This window comes from Gossypium hirsutum, chromosome D01, assembly GCF_007990345.1.
Source record: "Gossypium hirsutum isolate 1008001.06 chromosome D01, Gossypium_hirsutum_v2.1, whole genome shotgun sequence".
Classification (NCBI taxonomy): Eukaryota; Viridiplantae; Streptophyta; class Magnoliopsida; order Malvales; family Malvaceae; genus Gossypium; species Gossypium hirsutum.
Window position 1 is genome coordinate 9,690,329 of NC_053437.1, and position 18,542 is coordinate 9,708,870.

Consider the following 18,542-nt stretch of genomic DNA (forward strand, 5'->3'; position numbering starts at 1 on the left):
AGTGGTAGTCAGAGAGGGACAAAGGACACAGCAGTTCGATCTGAGGCTCGTGCACCTGCCAGAGCATATGCTATCCAAGCTCGAGAGGAGGCTTCTTCTCCAGATGTTATTACTGGTACTTTCACTCTTTATGATACTAATGTTATTGCGTTGATTGATCCTGGTTCGACTCATTCTTATGTGTGTGAGACCTTAGTATTCAGTAAGACTCTACCTGTTGAGTCTACTGAGTTTGTAATTAAAGTATCAAACCCCCTGGGCCGGTGTGTGTTGATTGACAAAGTGTGTAAGAATTGTTCGTTGATGATTCGAGATTTGTATTTTATGGCTGATTTGATGTTGTTGCCATTTGACGAGTTCGACATAATTTTGGGTATGGACTGGTTGACTTTACACGATGCTGTGGTTAACTGCAAAAGGAAGACTATTGATTTAAGATGCCTGAATGACGAGATTATTCGGATTGAATCTAATGATCTGAATGGTTTATCGGCAGTGATATCCTCTATGTTGGCTCAGAAGTATGTGAGAAAAGGTTGTGAAGCTTATCTTGCATATGTTCTTGATAGTAAAGTGATAGAAAAGAAGATTGAATCAGTACCTATTGTATGTGAGTATCCAAATGTGTTCCCTAAAGAATTACCGGGTTTACCACCTATTCGAGAAGTAGAGTTTGGTATTGAGTTAGTACCGGGGACGACTCCAATTTCGATAGCTCCATACCGTATGGCACCGACCGAATTAAAAGAATTGAAAGCACAGTTGCAGGAGTTGACTGATAAAGGTTTTGCACGATCGAGTTTCTCTCCTTGGGGGGCACCCGTTCTATTTGTGAGAAAGAAAGATGGAACGATGAGAATGTGCATTGATTATCGACAACTCAATAAGGTGACTATAAAGAATAAGTATCCTTTACCACGGATTGATGATTTGTTCGATCAGTTGAAAGGGGCTACTGTGTTCTGGAAGATAGATTTGAGATCAGGCTACTATCAATTATGAGTTAAAGACTCTGATGTGCCAAAGACTGCTTTTCGAACAAGGTACGGACATTATGAGTTTCTTGTTATGCCTTTTGGACTTACTAATGCACCTGCTATTTTCATGGATTTGATGAATCGGATCTTTAGACAGTATCTGGATCGGTTTGTGGTAGTATTTATAGATGACATTTTGATCTACTCTTGTGACGAAACTGAGCATGCCGAACATCTGGGACTTGTGTTACAAACTTTGCGAGATAAATAGTTGTATGCAAAGTTTAGTAAATGTGAGTTCTGGTTACGGAAAGTCAATTTTCTAGGCCATGTTGTATCAGCATCGGGTATACGGGTTGATCCGAGTAAAATTTCAGCTATACTTGATTGGAAACCTCCGAAAAATGTCTCAGAAGTTTGAAGCTTTCTGGGGCTCGCTGGTTATTATAGACTGTTCGTGAAAGGGTTCTCAATGATTGCGACCCCGATGACAAAGTTATTACGAAAAGACGTTAAGTTTGAGTGGTGAGAAAAGTGTCAAGAGAGCTTTAATCAGTTGAAAGTTCTTTTGACCGAAGCTCCAGTCTTAGTTCAGCCAGAATCGGGTAAAGAGTTTGTTATCTATAGTGATGCATCTTTAAATGGTTTGGGCTGTGTTTTGATGCAGGAAGGCAAAGTTGTAGCCTATGCCTCGAGGCAGTTAAAGCCGCATGAAAAGAACTATCCAACGCACGATCTGGAATTAGCCGCTACTGTATTTGCGTTGAAAATATGGCGCCACTATCTGTTTGGTGAAAAATGTCATGTTTATTCCGATCACAAAAGCCTGAAGTATTTGATGACTCAGAAGGATCTGAATTTGAGACAGCACCGATGGTTAGAATTGCTAAAAGGTTACGAGCTTATGATTGACTATCATCCGGGAAAGGCTAATGTTGTTGCTGATGCCCTAAGTCGAAAATCAATGTTTGCTTTGCGTGCAATGAACGCGCATATGACTATGTCTGATGATGGTGCGATAGTAGCTGAGTTGAAAGCAAAACCGTTATTTGTTCAACAGATTTGTGAAGCTTAGAAAGTCGATAATAATTTAATTGCAAAACGAGCTCAGTGTGACTTAAATGTTGATTCAGAGTTTCTAGTTGATGCTGAGGATTGTTTGAGATTCAGAAACCGATTATGTGTTCCGAAAAATTCAGAGTTAATTCAAATAATTTTGAACGAAGCTCATAATGGTCGATTTTCTGTTCATCCGGGTAGCACGAAAATGTATAATGATCTGAAACAGCATTATTGGTGGCATGGTATGAAACGAGACATTTCTAACTTTGTTTCGAAATGTTTAATATGTCAACAAGTAAAAGCCGAGCATCAAGTACCATCTGGATTGCTTCAGCCGATCATGATACCTGAATGGAAATAGAATCGAGTTATGATGGATTTTGTATCCGGTTTACTGTTGACACCGAGCAAGAAAGATGCAATTTGGGTTATTGTTGATAGGTTGACAAAATCGGCACACTTTATTCCGATTCGCACGGATTTCCCACTCGATAAACTTGCTGAATTGTATGTTTCTCAAATTGTGAGATTGCATGGTGTGCCTATTTCTATTGTTTCAGACAGAGATCCGAGATTCACATTGCGATTTTGGAAGAAACTACAAGATGCTTTAGGTACGAAACTACATTTTAGCACAGCTTTCCATCCGCAGACAGATGGTCAATCTGAACGAATCATTCAGATACTTGAGGATATGTTGAGATGTTGCATTCTCGAGTTTGAAGGTACGTGGGAACGATACTTACCTTTGATTGAATTTGCTTATAATAATAGCTTTCAATCTAGTATCAAAATGGCACCTTACGAGGCTTTATACGGTCGTAAATGTCGTACACCATTGTATTGGACCGAGCTCAGTGAAAATAAGATACACGGGGTTGATTTGATTAAAGAGACTGAACAGAAAGTAAAAGTGATTCGAGATAGTCTGAAATCAGCATCGGATCGTCAGAAATCTTATGCGGATTTGAAAAGAAAGGATATAGAATTTCAGATCGGAGATAAAGTGTTTTTGAAAGTCTCACCGTGGAAAAAAATATTCAGATTCGGTCGTAAAGGCAAATTGAGTCTGAGATTCATTGGACCGTATGAGATTATAGAGCGTGTTGGACCGGTTGCTTATAGATTGACGTTACCGCCTGAGTTAGAAAAGATTCATAATGTATTCCATGTTTCGACGCTCCGTAGATACTGATCTGATCCTTCACATGTGATTAGTCCGATGGAGATTGAAATTAACTCTGATATGTCATATGAAGAAGAACCGATTAGCATTCTAGCTCGTGAGATCAAAGAATTACGAAATAAGAAAATTCCGTTAGTTAAAGTATTGTGGCATAAACATGGAGTTGAAGAAGCAACTTGGGAGTCAGAAGATACAATGAAAGAGCGTTATCCAAACCTATTCACCGGTAAGATTTTCGAGGACGAAAATCCCTAAGGGGGGAGAGTTGTAACAACCCGGTTTGACTCTAATCGGAATAGTGGTTTCGGGACCACAAATCTGAATTAGAAAAATATTTTTATATTATTTTCTGTGTTTATTATGTGTGAATTTACTAGTGTGAAAATTTTGTGCTTTAATTTTGCCATTTGAGTGTCCGATTAAATAAAAGGATTAAATCGCATAAAATGAAAATTTAGGGGTTAAATCTAAAAGCACCCAATTGTTGTTGTCTTTCAAAAATAGGGGTTTTAAATGACAATTAAGCCATATAGATGATAGTGGGTGGCAATGGTCAACATTGCCCTTATATTATATGTTTTATAATTTATTTATTTAAGGTTAAATTTGTAAACTAAAATTTATGCTAATATATTTTAAATTAAAACATAAAAAAAGGTCATTTTTCATCTTTCTTGGCCGAATATAGAAAATAAAGAATTCATCCATGCTTGTTAAAGTTTCGGCACAAAACTAGCTTGATTAAAGGTATGTTTTACTTCGGTTTTTGATAATTTTTACGTTTTTGAGATCGTTGCTTTGTGTTCTTCAAAACCCATATCTTAATTTTGTGAATTGTGGATGATTTTGAAATGTGCCATTGATGAATGCTTGAGTTTTATGATGTTAGTCGGTGAAATATGAAATATATTTGTTAGATTAATATGTTTTGTATTGGAATTTTTAGTGAAATTGAGTAAATAGGGCTAAATTGTAAAATTAAATTTTTGGGGGACTAAAGTGTGAAATAAATGCAACGTGTGGACTTGTATGAGAACCATGAATATTCGGCCCTTGTGTGGTATGGGCAAATTTTGTGTAAATTGTGTTTTATGCAATAAGGAGTAAATTGCAAAAAGTGTGAATATTAGGGGCAAAATAGTAATTTTCCAAATTATGTGTTTTTGGATTAAATTGAATGTGTTAATAAATAAATTATCTTATTTTGAATATATTTAGATCAAGAACCAAAGAAATCAGAGTTAGATCGGGGAAAAGCCAAATTAGTCGAATAATCGTCCGACTTCGATTTTCCATCGTCCGAGGTAAGTCTATTAGCAATTAAAAGTTATTAAATTAATATTTATACATGTATACTAATTTTATTATGTGTTGAGCTATAATTAAAAGTATATTGATTGAATAAATTTTGAAGTATGGATGATATTTATATATATAGCATGTTCGAATATACAAGTAAAATCTTGTATAGATTTATGGTTGAAATAAAGGTAAGAAATGTATAAAAGTATAGTTGATATTCGAATAAGCATGTATATATATATGTAATCGCTTGTATTGAATTTAGGTAAGAAAGATATATATGCATATGTTAGATTCGAATATATATATGTAAATACATGAACAAGTCTTGAAATTAGATAAAGGTATGAGTATGTATATATATGTATATATTGCTAGAATATATATATACATATATATAAAAGTTATTGAAATTAGTTAAAGTATGAATGTTGCATAGGTATAAATTCTTGATTTTAATCAAAGGTATGTATAATATATATATAGTGCGAATATATATAGGTATATACATGTATAAACTCTTGGATTTATTTAAAGTTATGTAACCCATGATTGTATGAGAAGTTTCGAATAGATATGTATATGTGAATTGTAATTTATATGTATATGCTATATTTGAAAAAGTATGCTTACATATATGTATATGTTCTTGTAATGAATTTTAAGTATGAGTGTTATATATATATGCATATGTGTGAGGTTCGAATATATAGTTATGCATATATATATTTGCGTACAGGTATAATTTCTTGTATTGAAATTAGGTATGGAATTATATATTGATATATATATGGTCGAATGTATATGTATATATATGCTTAAGGTTTGCATTGGATTAAAAGTATAAATTGTAAATGCTTGTATGATTCGAACAGGGATTATAAATTTTCTTGGGATAGAGTTGAGGATGTGAATTATACATAAATGTTATGAACGTGTGTTGCTATTAAGAAATATACGAGAAATCATCCTTGTATCTGTGAAATTGAAATTTTCAAGCTAAGCGCCTAGCAGGCTAAATGCCGGTGAATTTTTCAGACTATAAATCTAGCAGGCTAAGTGCCGGTGATCGGAATCAGGTTATAAACCTAGCAGGCTACGTGCCGGTGATATGAATCAGGCTATAAGCCTAGCAGGCTAAGTGCCGGTGAATATGTTAAATTATGTGATTATATGCATTAGATAGATATATAAATATAACTGATTTTGGGTTATATATATAATGAATAAGTATATGAATATTTATTTATATGTATTCGATGAGCTTATAAATGTTTCAATCTATAAGTTTAGTGAATAGGCATATATACATTGGTTGATATGAAAATTGTTGAATATACTTGTACGGAATCGGCACATATGGATTAGAAGTATAAATGTGAATATGATTCATGTAGTTTATAAGTGGAAATATAAGTTTTTGACATATGTTTTTGAAAGATCATAAACAAGCATTCAATGAAATGCAAATGATAAGTATATTTGGAATATATATATGCAATTAATGATTATGTATGTAACTTGATTTTTTAGGTATATAATGATTATACATATGATCGTTTATATGTATTTTGGTTATGCTATAAACTTACTAAGCTGTAAAAGCTTACTTTGATTGTTTTTGTTCATTTGTTTTATAGATTTTGGAGACGCGTTACGAGCTCGGGGATCATCAGCATAGTCTATCACACTATCGACTTCTTTTGGTATTTTGTTAACAGTTTGAACTTGATCTTATGGCATGTATAGGTTTGAGTATGATTTTGGTTAGATTTGGATTGTATATATATATAGCAATGCGAAAATGGTTTAATTTCCATGTTTGTGATCAGTTTAGTTTTAAAAATGGTTGTGTTTGTTCGGTAATGCCTCGTAACCCTAATTCAGCGACGGATACGGGTTAGGGGTGTTACACTGAAAGTAAAGAGAATGAACATGGAAATGAAGAGTAAAGAAGCCATTAAAGTAAAGCTTAATAAAAATATGAAAGTTTAGGTTTTTATGTAATAAAATTTAAAGAACATGAAACTAAAGCCATTCAATAAGAAAATCTAAAGCAATAAGTATAAAAGGAACAAACTTCAGTTGATTGAAAGTAAAAGAAACTGAAATACATTAAAAAAAATTAGAAATGTCTTACAACCAAGGTACATTGACTGAAAGTAAATCAAGAATAAGAAGTAAATGTAGAAAAATAAACCCTAAAACTAAAAAGGAAGAAGAGAAAATGAAAACCCAAAAAACGTTACAGAAAAACAAGAGAAAATTAGAGAAAACTAAAGCTAAAACTAAACTAATGTGTGTCTTCCTCCTCCTCAGCCAAATTTGGTTGTCTAAACTAATGTGTGTCTTCCTCATCCTCAGCCAAATTTGGTTGTTTTAGGCTGAATTCTGATGAATTTTCATAGCCAAAATTACCCTTACATGGGCCTTGGGTGATTGGTGGATTGGGTGGACAAAAACTACCTTTTTTGTCCAATTTTGTCCCCCTCATGATGTCGGTGTCGTGATACCCAAACGAGGATATTACGACACCTTAGGCAATTTTGAGCCTTGAGGTCTTCTTTGAAGGATGGATATCGCGATACCCAAAATGGATATCACGATACCACTGAAGGGTGGTCTCCAATATTTTATACTATTGGAGGTATTAAAATTTCAATGTGTAAATATCGTGATACCCTTTCCTTTGGTGTCATTTTCGCTCGTTTTCATCCTCCAACACGTCTCTACACCATTCAACCAAATGTTATCCCCCCTAATTGCACTATTGGCCAAATTGGATCACAAAATGAGTAAAAATGAGACATTTTTACTTATTAACTTAAACTCTAAAAATTACAAAAAACTATGCAAAAGACACTACTTTGGTTAAGAATAAGCTCCTTAAGTATACCAAGAAAGCTTAATTTTCCATATCAAATTATGGCAGATCAATATGGTACACTAGTTTGCTCGAACATTGTGCAAAATGGGTTTTGTAACGTGATTGGTTAAGAGTCAACTGAAAAGATGGTTAAGAGTCAACTGAAAAGATTGACTGGTCAAACAACATATGTATCGAATTCTGTTTTATATTTCTCTTGATTCTTATAAAGCATGAAAAGGATAATTTATGTATACATTTAACAGTTATCAAGATCCACTAAAAGGAACTGAGTATATATATGGTACGAAGGGAACATTTAGATAGTTTTTCTTCCTTTTGTTTCACACTTTGGTTTTTCTTCCTAAACCTAAATATTCTTTTCTTTTTTGTTAAACTGGAAGTTAAGGTTTTTGGGGTAATCGGTGGATGTTTCAACCTCCTGGTAAGTTTGATAGCTCTGCATGTTATGATTTCAAAATAGCAAAGGTGTTAAAAGACATAAATACAATAGTGAGTGAAAAGAAGACCTTGCATGAGGGTTGTATGCAATTGATATATTGGTCAACTGTCTGTACATGGCGTTTTAATGGTAATCCCATGTTCTTTTAAGTAGTTGTTTCTGTTAGTTTGGGAAAGACGATCTAATTTAGAACTCCGATCTACAATAAAGGTGACTTTCAAGTGAACCTTTAACCTGAATCATAGATGTTAAATTTACAATGGTTATTTGTAAGTTAGTATATTCTCAAAAAACTGATTAATACATGTGTTTGTGAAGTATTGTAAAGGTTCCGCATGTTTACAAATGAGACATATGAGTTGTTGCATAAATAAGATGATGTGTGGTATGCACGCATGTGAAATCAGGTATGGAAGAGTATGAATTTTTCAAGAGTGTGTGAATGATTCTAGGTAAGTGTGTTCTATGTTAAATGAGTAAAACAACTATTTGTGTTGCTTCTGGTAGGCCAGGTACATTGCTAAATGGACTGACAGATCACAATATGCATATATGTGTAATACCATGTGGTAGAGACCCATGACATCATATGAGAATGAAAATACTTATTGTAACACCCTATACCCGGTTCAGTTGCTTGACTCGAGCTACAAGGTATTACAACTATAAAACTTTGACATCATTCGCAATTTAATAAAAAAAACCTAATAATTCATTTGTAGTAATTTTCCATGTTATTCAATCAAAACAAGACTTAATTCGATCATATAAAGCATTTAAAACATATCGAGAACAATTTTGGATTAAAATAATACTTTTACAAAAAAATTGAGTAAAAAGTGTAAACAGGGGTCATACGACCGTGCGACAAAGCTCAGCCTGTGTGGCTCAAGAACATGGCTGTGTGGCCAAACCGTGTAACAAACTATGCCCATGTAACTCAGGGTTACACGGCCGTATAACTCTTTGAGGTCGTATGAACAATCTTGTACCCAAAATCAAGAGACTATACGGTCGTGTCCTACGACTGTGTGGGGCACACAGTCGTGTGGCAGATCATGTCACAAGCCGTGTGTACCCAAAAATACCTTTAAACTCAAGCCATTTTAGCTATAATTTCTTAGATACCAAGCCATGCAATTGCTATCACATAAACCTATTCAAAATGTACCAAAACATGCCAAAATAGACCAATTCACATTTAACCTATGTGCCTAACCAATATGCCACAATTGACACCACAATTCAAACATGAAACATCAATCATTCATGCTATTCAAGTCAATAATTCCAACATCAACAATTACCAGCATTCATAACCAAAATAAGCTATTACCTAGACACATATAAAGTCATTCAAAACTTGACCAACATCATCTCATTACCATGTATCAAATAGGTACTAAACATTTAATACATCAAAGTTTCATATAATCTCATTCACAACCAAAATACCAAAACATGATCATTAACATAACATCCTATATACATGCCACAAGTAACCAACTATTGAACTTTTAAATCTACCAAATTTAGTGACAGTAGATGTGAGCTTCTCGCTAATCCGATCGACACGTACCGAACGTCCAAAACCTATAAAAAAAAAGTAGTAACATGAGTGAGTATATAAAATACTTAGTAAGCTCATACAATATAAACATTCACTTACCTCAAATTCTTATCATAAATAAATTCAATATGAGATACAAATAAACCTATCAAAATTCAACCTATACAAATAAGCCGACCAACTCAAATTCAAGGGCCCTCCGACGAACTCAAACTCAAAGGTCTTTGGACCCACTCTAACTCAAGAGACCTTTGACCAACTCAAATAGAAGGATAATGCGCATCAGTGCACTCGAACCCACGTCTTCCTGCATTGGCAACAATGTCCATACCAATCGAGTTAAGACTCAATTGACTCAATCTCGCTAGGCCTTACAAGCCCATTTTGATTACAATGACCCATTAGACAACATAAATGTAGCTTGCAACCACTCCAACGCTACTTAGGCACAGTTTTGCACTACTTAGGTGCCCTCAAACCGATTGCCTCAATAGGACACTACACTTGCTCCAACGATCCTCAAGTGTACTCTAGCTCGTTGCCTGTGGAGCCTTTATTGGTTCCAACAGCGGAAAACGGAAACGATTCTCATGTTTAAACAGTAGTATAATTTGCTTCTAAATTGTTGGAAATATACTACTACAAAACAAAATTGTTAACGCTAACAGGAAACCAAACTAAGTGTAAATAAAATAGCAATGACTGTGTCGTGGAAGAACCACTTCCTTAGAAGCAAATTCGCCCTGGTCAGTATAATCATGTAGTGGACGTTATTGCCCAAGGTTAACACAATACTTCAATATTCGTACACCCGAATAAAGAAGGTGGAACACAATTGGCATTGCTTTTCTAGAACGGAATGAAAATCGAAAAACAAAACCAGTTGATCGAAAAATAAACTAGAAGAAACTAGCGAAACCACACTAGATTCAATTCCTAGGAAAGATTGGAGGGGTCACAGAAGGATAAGAGAAGTTGTTTTTCTCTCTATTTTTCTCTTTTTGTGTTCTGTCTAAAATGAGGAGAATGACATCCTATTTATACAATTTTTTGAAGGGCAAAGTAGTAAAATATGTACGGGCAAAAAGGTAAAATTGGTAGAAATAATTTCCTAAAAGTTTGCAGTAGTTAAATAAAAATATTTTATGCAATAGATTTTCGAATACATAAGTTTTGCCCAAAAATAATCACGTGTGGTATGTGTCATAGACACGTGTTAACACGAACTAAGCGACAACGCACATGTGCTAAACCTTTAACTCTATTACTCAATAAAGGAAAGAGGCAAATTTATATATAAACCCTCTTAGAAGCTTATGCCTAACCAACCTGGAATTGTCTTTTGCATTTCCAGCAATTGGTTGGTTTTGTTTGCCGGTAGCCTTTGTCCCAGTGAGTTAGTTTCGTCCGCGATATGGCTTGAGTCCTGCTTTATTATCTTTCAGGTGGTGAAAGCCTGAGGCAAGTGTAATTTATTTTATTCTTGTGTGACTTGTGTATACGCGATCTTTAATTATAATTTCTAATGAACTTTTTATTGTTGTTGAGATCTTTTATATCCCTTTCTTTCTTTTGATGTTACAATAAATGCAAATTTCTTTTGAAAAAAAATATTCTAAAATACTTAAATAAATCTAAACACGAGTAAAAAAACCCTAAATATATATTATATAATATCATATCATATCTAAAATACGTAAAATTTGATTAATATCAATCCGTGTAATAAATAAGTTAAATAAATGGATTTAAAGTTAAAAAAGTGGATGATTATGATTCCCTGTTCAAATTATGAAATAAGTTAAAAGATCATTATAAATAAAATAAAATATAGAAATTTGTGTAAGATGAACCACAAATTCATAAAAATTATAAATAATCATTTTGCTCTTAAAATAATCATTATAAATAATCATTTTACTCTTAAAAATTATCCTTCTCCTATAATTCATAAAAGAACCACAAAACTACTCTAATTTTGAAAATAATTCTAGAAGGTCCTAGTACTTTTTGGGGGCAAAGAAAAGCCATAAACGGCAGCGTCGTCTTAAAGGCAAATATCTACCTTTCTTAAATCTCTGGGTCAAAGGAAAGACCAATCTTAGCGTGTAATCCAAGGTGATCCAAAACTCTACATGACACGTGGCTTCCTCTTTTCCGTACTTTTCCTTATAAATCTACGTTTTTCCTCCTAATTTCGCATCAAATTTCCAATCGTCTTTTCTTTTAATATTTGTTCAAAGCTTTCGATTACAAATCCCTCGCGAAAGGTAATCTTTGGTTTTCATCTTCTTTTCCTTCTCTCGATTCTTGATTTTCTTTTTAATTGTTGTCGTTGAACTTTTTTGGGTATATTTTTGTTCGATTTATTTAGGGTTTTTATCTTGTTGATTTCTTCAATTCGATCGGTTTTGAGATAAATATTAGCATCTGTTTGTATAATTATCTCTTATTTTTTCGAATTCAAGATCATAAATCCTCGGTTGTTTTGGCTGTATAATTTATTGTTAATATTAGGGTTTCATCGTTTATTGCTGATCTAGTTTCTGGATCTAATTATAATTGATTTTTATTTCTTTCTTATGACTGTTATTTTCTTATGTTATCAATCCGTTGATTTTGTGTGATTTATTGGTGAGTCTAAGTTGGGTGGTCGGCCCAAATTGGATGTTATTGTTCATGTTATTCGATTGGTAGATTGTATGAAATAAATATTGTTGATTTCGGTTTTTAATTGCTTGATGTATTATTCATAATTTGTGGTGTAAGGTGTTATTTCAACTTTATATGTAGGTATAATCTATCCCGAATTTGATCTTGGTTGCTTCTACTCTACTTTTTGTTATTTGCTCTTCAAAAAATGTTATAATTTGGTTCATGCGAAGTAATTCTGTGTTTCATGTCGACACAACAGATGCAGATCTTTGTGAAAACTCTTACTGGTAAGACCATCACCCTCGAGGTGGAAAGCTCCGACACAATTGATAATGTCAAGGCCAAGATCCAAGACAAGGAAGGGATCCCCCCTGACCAACAGAGGCTTATCTTCGCCGGGAAACAGCTTGAGGATGGCCGTACCCTTGCTGACTACAACATCCAAAAGGAGTCCACCCTCCACCTTGTCCTTCGTCTCAGGGGTGGCATGCAGATCTTCGTAAAAACCCTTACTGGCAAGACAATCACCCTTGAGGTTGAAAGCTCTGACACAATTGATAATGTCAAGGCTAAGATCCAGGATAAAGAAGGGATCCCTCCTGACCAACAGAGGCTTATCTTTGCCGGTAAGCAACTGGAAGATGGTCGCACCCTTGCTGACTACAACATTCAAAAAGAGTCTACCCTCCACCTTGTGCTTCGTCTCAGGGGTGGCATGCAAATATTTGTCAAAACCCTTACTGGCAAGACAATCACCCTTGAAGTGGAAAGCTCCGACACAATTGATAATATCAAGGCCAAGATCCAAGACAAAGAAGGTATCCCTCCTGACCAACAGAGGCTTATCTTTGCTGGTAAACAACTGGAGGATGGCCGCACCCTTGCTGACTACAACATCCAGAAAGAGTCTACCCTCCACCTTGTCCTTCGTCTTAGGGGTGGCATGCAGATCTTTGTAAAAACGCTCACTGGAAAAACCATCACTTTAGAGGTGGAGAGTTCTGATACAATTGATAACGTTAAGGCCAAGATTCAGGACAAGGAGGGCATCCCACCTGACCAGCAGAGGTTAATTTTTGCTGGGAAACAGCTTGAAGATGGCAGAACCCTTGCAGACTATAACATTCAAAAGGAGTCTACCCTCCATTTGGTGTTGCGTCTTCGTGGTGGTATGCAAATTTTTGTGAAGACCCTCACAGGAAAGACTATTACCTTGGAAGTTGAGAGTTCTGATACGATTGACAATGTAAAAGCAAAGATTCAGGACAAGGAGGGAATTCCCCCGGATCAGCAGAGGTTGATCTTTGCTGGGAAGCAGTTGGAGGACGGTCGAACTCTAGCTGACTACAATATCCAGAAGGAGTCTACTCTGCATCTTGTCCTTCGCCTCCGTGGTGGTTTCTGATTTGGGTCCAGTTAACCATTCTGCCTTTGGTGTTGTCTGGTTTTCTTTTTATTTCATGATGTTTAGCCATTAAAGTGGCAAAACCTTCTATTAGTTGAAGGTCCTTGTGTTTTTTATTTTTAAGGTAATGATATTAGTTGAAGATCCTTGTGTTTTTTGTTTTTAAGGTAATGATACTTTGGTGTGAAGTGGTTAGAGAGCCACAACTCAGTTACTATATTAAATAAGGTTCGGACTATTTCTTAATCTCCTATAACATTCATTTCGCATGTTGCTCTGTCATATGTTCTGCGAGCATGTGCATTGTTGAGTGGTGAATGGTATTTAGCCTTTTGTTTTACGCCATAATCTATTACTGAGAATAGATGGAGCTTTTCTTTATAAAAGATTAAAGTCACTGTATCAGTATCTAGCCAATTTTGGAGCTGTGAGATATGCGGTAGGGTGATTGAGTTGAGGAATTCAATGGTAAAACGGAATCCATGTAGGGCAGACGTTAGCTTTCATAAATAAATCACTGCAGCAAAACCAACAATATTAATTTCTTCCCTTTTTCCCAAGAAACTAACCACAACTAAATAACTTCTCAATAACTAGCTGTATTTTTTCCTAAAGATGAACTATAGCCACTGGAAATTAAGGTTCTCAACTTCAAAACTTTTGAATCGAGTATCCATTCATGTATAAATGAGATAACCTAAAGGTGAACCAGTTAATGGGTGATTAAACAGTATTTACACTAATCTAAATCCCTTAAATTTTTAGTTGGATCTCATTGTTACTCCGAGTAAAAGATTTTGCAAAACTACTTCGGTTTTTCTCTGAACTGACACAATCGAAGACGAGGCTGAAGATGGTGGTGTGTTGCCGTTTCCATCATTCTTATTTACTTGAGGGCTGGAGTGGTCAGCACCAGCTCCTGTTGACTCTGGATCTGCTTTGGGCAAATATGTTTCATCAGAATGTAACTTCCAAGGTTCACTGGATTTCAGAATCCACGACACTCCTCTAGAGAACTCTGGTATGCTCGTGGTGTCGGTTTAAAAAGTCTTCAAGTGTCGCAAGAGATTTCAGTTGCTGCCCTAAAGAACTGATGAAGAAGAATGGAGGGTTTGATTTAGGGATTTTGATTTGAGAGGTTTGAATTTGATAATTGATTTTGGGATGTATTTGATTGGACTCAAACTCGATTAAAATAATTCAAGCACTGCCTTGCTTCAATTGAAAGTTGCCACCTTATTTTCTTTGATCAATTATCATTAGAAATTATGCTGTCTTGCTTCTTGAATGAGTTTTTCTTTTGCCAAGGTTTTATTTAACTCCACACTTGGATCTAAACATTGTAAGTGGCATGTTCTCACCCCGCAACTCTCTTTCTGTTACCTCGTTCTATCTGCCTTATAATCATGGCTGTAGGAATCTAATTTTAAGACCTAAAGCTTTGTGAAAAATTAATAACAATTTCACACCCAATTTCATACACTTTACATCTTCCTACATTTGAATACGAAATTGTTAACATCCATTAATTTATCAGGTTCATGTTCTTGGAATTTCAGTTATACAATCCCAAGCCGGTTACTGTTCCTAATTAAATTAAGAGATTTAAAACTTTTAACAAACTGCACACGATTATGTGCTTTTTATTGTGATGAAGAGAGCGAGTACAGCTAAAACACCAGAGTAACTAAGGGAGACATTACATTTATTCTTGAGAACATATTTTGTTTAAATCAAACTGCGAGATGGCGTGTCACACCTCCCAGGCTCCATCTCACATTCGGACATTATATTCTTGGTAACCTTTTGCATGATCTCTCGCATCTGTTTGCTCCCCATTTGTTCTTGCATCTGTTGCATCTGTTGCATCGTTGCATGTCTTAGACCTTGACATCTGCATTGCGTATCCATCTTCTCTAGCTGCTGGCAACATGAGTCAATGTACCCGCCGGCTATATTGTCGCTGCCTTCGCCACCCCACTCTTCCTCCATGTACTTCTGGCAGTGCTTCAGGTGGGCTTGCTTCCTTATCTGCTGTTCACAGCTATCCCGGTTTTCCTCGCTTTCGACCGTCACAGATGTGATTGAAGCATTGGCAAGGAACAAAATGAGAGCCAGGGTGGCTAAGTAAACTGCGAGCTTTGCCATTGTTGATTTATGCTGGTATGGAGAAAATAATCAGATGAGAAGGGTGAGCAATGGGGTGGAGGAGTGATGGTAATTTATAGGAGAGTTGAACCTTTGCATGGGGAATACGTGTGATGTTGAAACTTGAAACCTAACACGTAGGTTAATTTCTGCATGCAAGAATGGACACATTTGTTTGTTTGGTTATGAAACTGCCTTAACTGGGATCGGTAGTATTCAGGTTCTCTGTGTAATTTTAAGATCTCCTGGGGATAAAATGGTTTCACTTTGCATTGGTGATCCAATTTGGATTCAACCCTCAAACACTTAACGCAATTTGGATATTTTTCAAGCCCATGTATATGTTCAAAATTTTAAAAATATATAATAAAAAATGTTTGCGGTGCTTGGAAAACCTCCTTAAGTTGATCGTTACGCTCAGAGACTTCATTAGGTCAACTTCAAAGATGACCTCACCAACATCTCACTTCACCGAACAGTGCATGGCTATGAAATATACAAACCACCTTTTATGACTTAAAAAAGAGGGTATTTTTTAATTTTCCGCCAATTGTAGTGGTACTTTGGATACATTTTAACATTTAATCAGCTTACTTTTTAGGTATTTTATAATTAATTATTGTATTTTTAGTAATAGTAATTTAGGATTTAATTATCAGTAAAATAAGCGTTTTTATGCATTTTTTGATGTCTCGATGACCCATAAAGGTTAACTTGGGCCTCGAGAGTGATTAATAGCTAATTAAGTGTGTAGGATGCCAATTCAGGCCAAGAGTCTTGTTGGGGATCAACCCGATTAAGCAACAAACAAATAAAAATAGCGGAAGAAATTGAGGAATTGAACACACAAAATTAACGTGGAAAAATCTCTTCAAAGAGGATAAAAAACCACCGGCAAAGATAAAACTTGGGCCCGATCCGACCCGCCCGTATTAATTTTTTATATTAATTTTATATAATTTTTAAATATATATAATACATCAAAATTACTAAACATATCAAAATAAATATTTTCCAACAAATTGAAAATAAATTTTAAAAAATATGTATTAACACTAGATGCAACTTAACAAGCAAATGCCTCTAAAATAATAACAAAATTAACAAATGCCTCTAAAATAATAACAAAATTATCAATAAAACAAGTTTTATACAATATCCAAATAATAACAACAAAATAGTAGCAATATAATAGTAAAGTAGTAGCAAAATAGGGAGAAAACAAAAAAAAAATAATATATATTAAAAAACAAAAAAAATTGCATTTTTTTGTCCTTTAGGGAATTTGGGCCGAACTAGGCCCAAGCTAAAAATGTCTTACCTAAAGTAAGACCCTTTTTTTATGGGCCTTATTTTTTGTCCAAACCCATTTTTCGGGGTTATATTTTTGCCCAAATCCTCCCACATTTCGAGCAAGCCGGGTGGCCCGACCGATGAAGAAGTCTATCTTCAATTTCAATCTTAACCTCAACATTATTTAAATCATTCAAAAGAGTAATAAATTGACTAATGTGATCTTTAAGAAGCTCCCATTCGTTCATGCGAAATGTAAATAGACGTTGTTTCAATACTAAAAGGTTAGCTAGAGACTTATTCGCATAAAGAGTTTCTAATCTTTTCCACAAGGCGAATGAGGCTTTCTCCATCAATACCTCCTGCAATACCATATTCGCGAGACACAATTGAATTGCAGATAGAGCCTTTTCATCAAGCTCTTCTGATTTTGTCTTATCTAGATTCTCAAGCTTTTTTTCCAGTATCGACCTTTTTCAGGCCGGTATGAACTAGAATTGCCATCATTCGAACTTACCACATATTGAAATTTGTGACATCATCGAACTTCTTAATGTCAAACCTTGTTGTTGTGTTCTTTAAACGTGTTGATCTATAAAAATTGAATTAACTCTGATACCACTTATTGGGGATTAACCTAATTAAGCAACGAACAAGTAAAAAATAGCGAAAAAATTGAGAAATTGAACACACAAATTTAATGTAAAAAAACCCCTCCAAAGAGGATAAAAAACCACGAGTAAAGATAATTTTACTATAATGACAAAAATACGAAGAGTACAAAAGATGGAGATAAAAAACTAAACTTTGAAACCTGAAAATAAAAAACCCTCAAAATGTAAACACAAAATTCTTTAAAAGTATTATAAATTCTAATATTTAGTGGGTGTATTATCTAAGGTTTTAAAAGAGTCTTTTTATAAGTTAAATTCGTAGGTCAAATAACAATAAAATAATTTAGACTAATCAGAGTTCGATTGAAACAAATAAACAGAGTTTAACTGGGAGATTATCTCTTAAATTTGATTGAAATATGAGTTATACTCAACAAATCCAAGGAACAATCGTCGAGTCGCGATACAAGGAAGCCCGTGCTGCAACATAGAACAACCAAGTGGCAAAGGCTGAAAATTCATTCGACATCGTGATGTGACGAGGAGTTTTCCCACATCACAATTGTAATGCCCAATTTATGCTCGGGGCCCAAAACCAAACCTAGCCCACTAACAGCCCATTACCCAAATGCATGCCCAAATCAAAAACCCTACAGCAGCCCTAACCCATTCACAACAAGAAAGCAAAAAACCTAACCTTAGGTGCGCCGCACCTAGGGTCTTCTGTCTTCTGCCACCATCCCATCACCCCACTTGCCACCGCCTCTGACCAGCGCCTCACCGCCACCAACTCTGCCACCACCATTGTCACATCAACCACTTGCACCTGCAAAGATCAAAATAGAAGTGATAGTTTTTAAAAAATAGAAAAAAGGTATGTTTCGACTATAAGAAGCCATTTCAACCGAATGTAAAAGGGGATTTTTTTGAAAATAATAAAAGAAAACGGTTCAAAAAAAGAGCAAAGATTCAAAGGTTGTTTTCTTATTTTTGTTTTTACT

General features: G+C 34.9%; 2 protein-coding genes across 2 annotated transcripts; one reads left to right on the forward strand and one right to left on the reverse strand.

Annotated features, from left to right (window-relative positions):
• The first annotated feature begins 11,501 nt into the window (after positions 1-11,501).
• LOC107928641 (polyubiquitin) lies at positions 11,502-13,724 on the forward strand. The gene is made up of 2 exons (XM_016859896.2): positions 11,502-11,696; positions 12,341-13,724. The coding sequence occupies exon 2, from the start codon at positions 12,341-12,343 to the stop codon at positions 13,484-13,486; it is 1,146 nt and encodes a 381-aa protein (XP_016715385.1). The 5' UTR covers positions 11,502-11,696; the 3' UTR covers positions 13,487-13,724.
• Positions 13,725-15,093: 1,369 nt separating this feature from the next.
• Positions 15,094-15,677, reverse strand: LOC107928642 (2S sulfur-rich seed storage protein 1-like). Its single transcript, NM_001327288.2, has one exon. It carries the CDS (start codon positions 15,632-15,634, stop codon positions 15,215-15,217), a length of 420 nt encoding a protein of 139 aa, NP_001314217.1. The 5' UTR covers positions 15,635-15,677; the 3' UTR covers positions 15,094-15,214.
• Between the last annotated feature and the right edge of the window lie 2,865 nt (positions 15,678-18,542).

Bases quoted from the DNA above. Each gene is read 5' to 3' on its own strand.
- LOC107928641 (XM_016859896.2), top strand. From the start codon at position 12,341: ATGCAGATCTTTGTGAAAACTCTTACTGGTAAGACCATCACCCTCGAG.
- LOC107928642 (NM_001327288.2), bottom strand. From the start codon at position 15,634: ATGGCAAAGCTCGCAGTTTACTTAGCCACCCTGGCTCTCATTTTGTTC.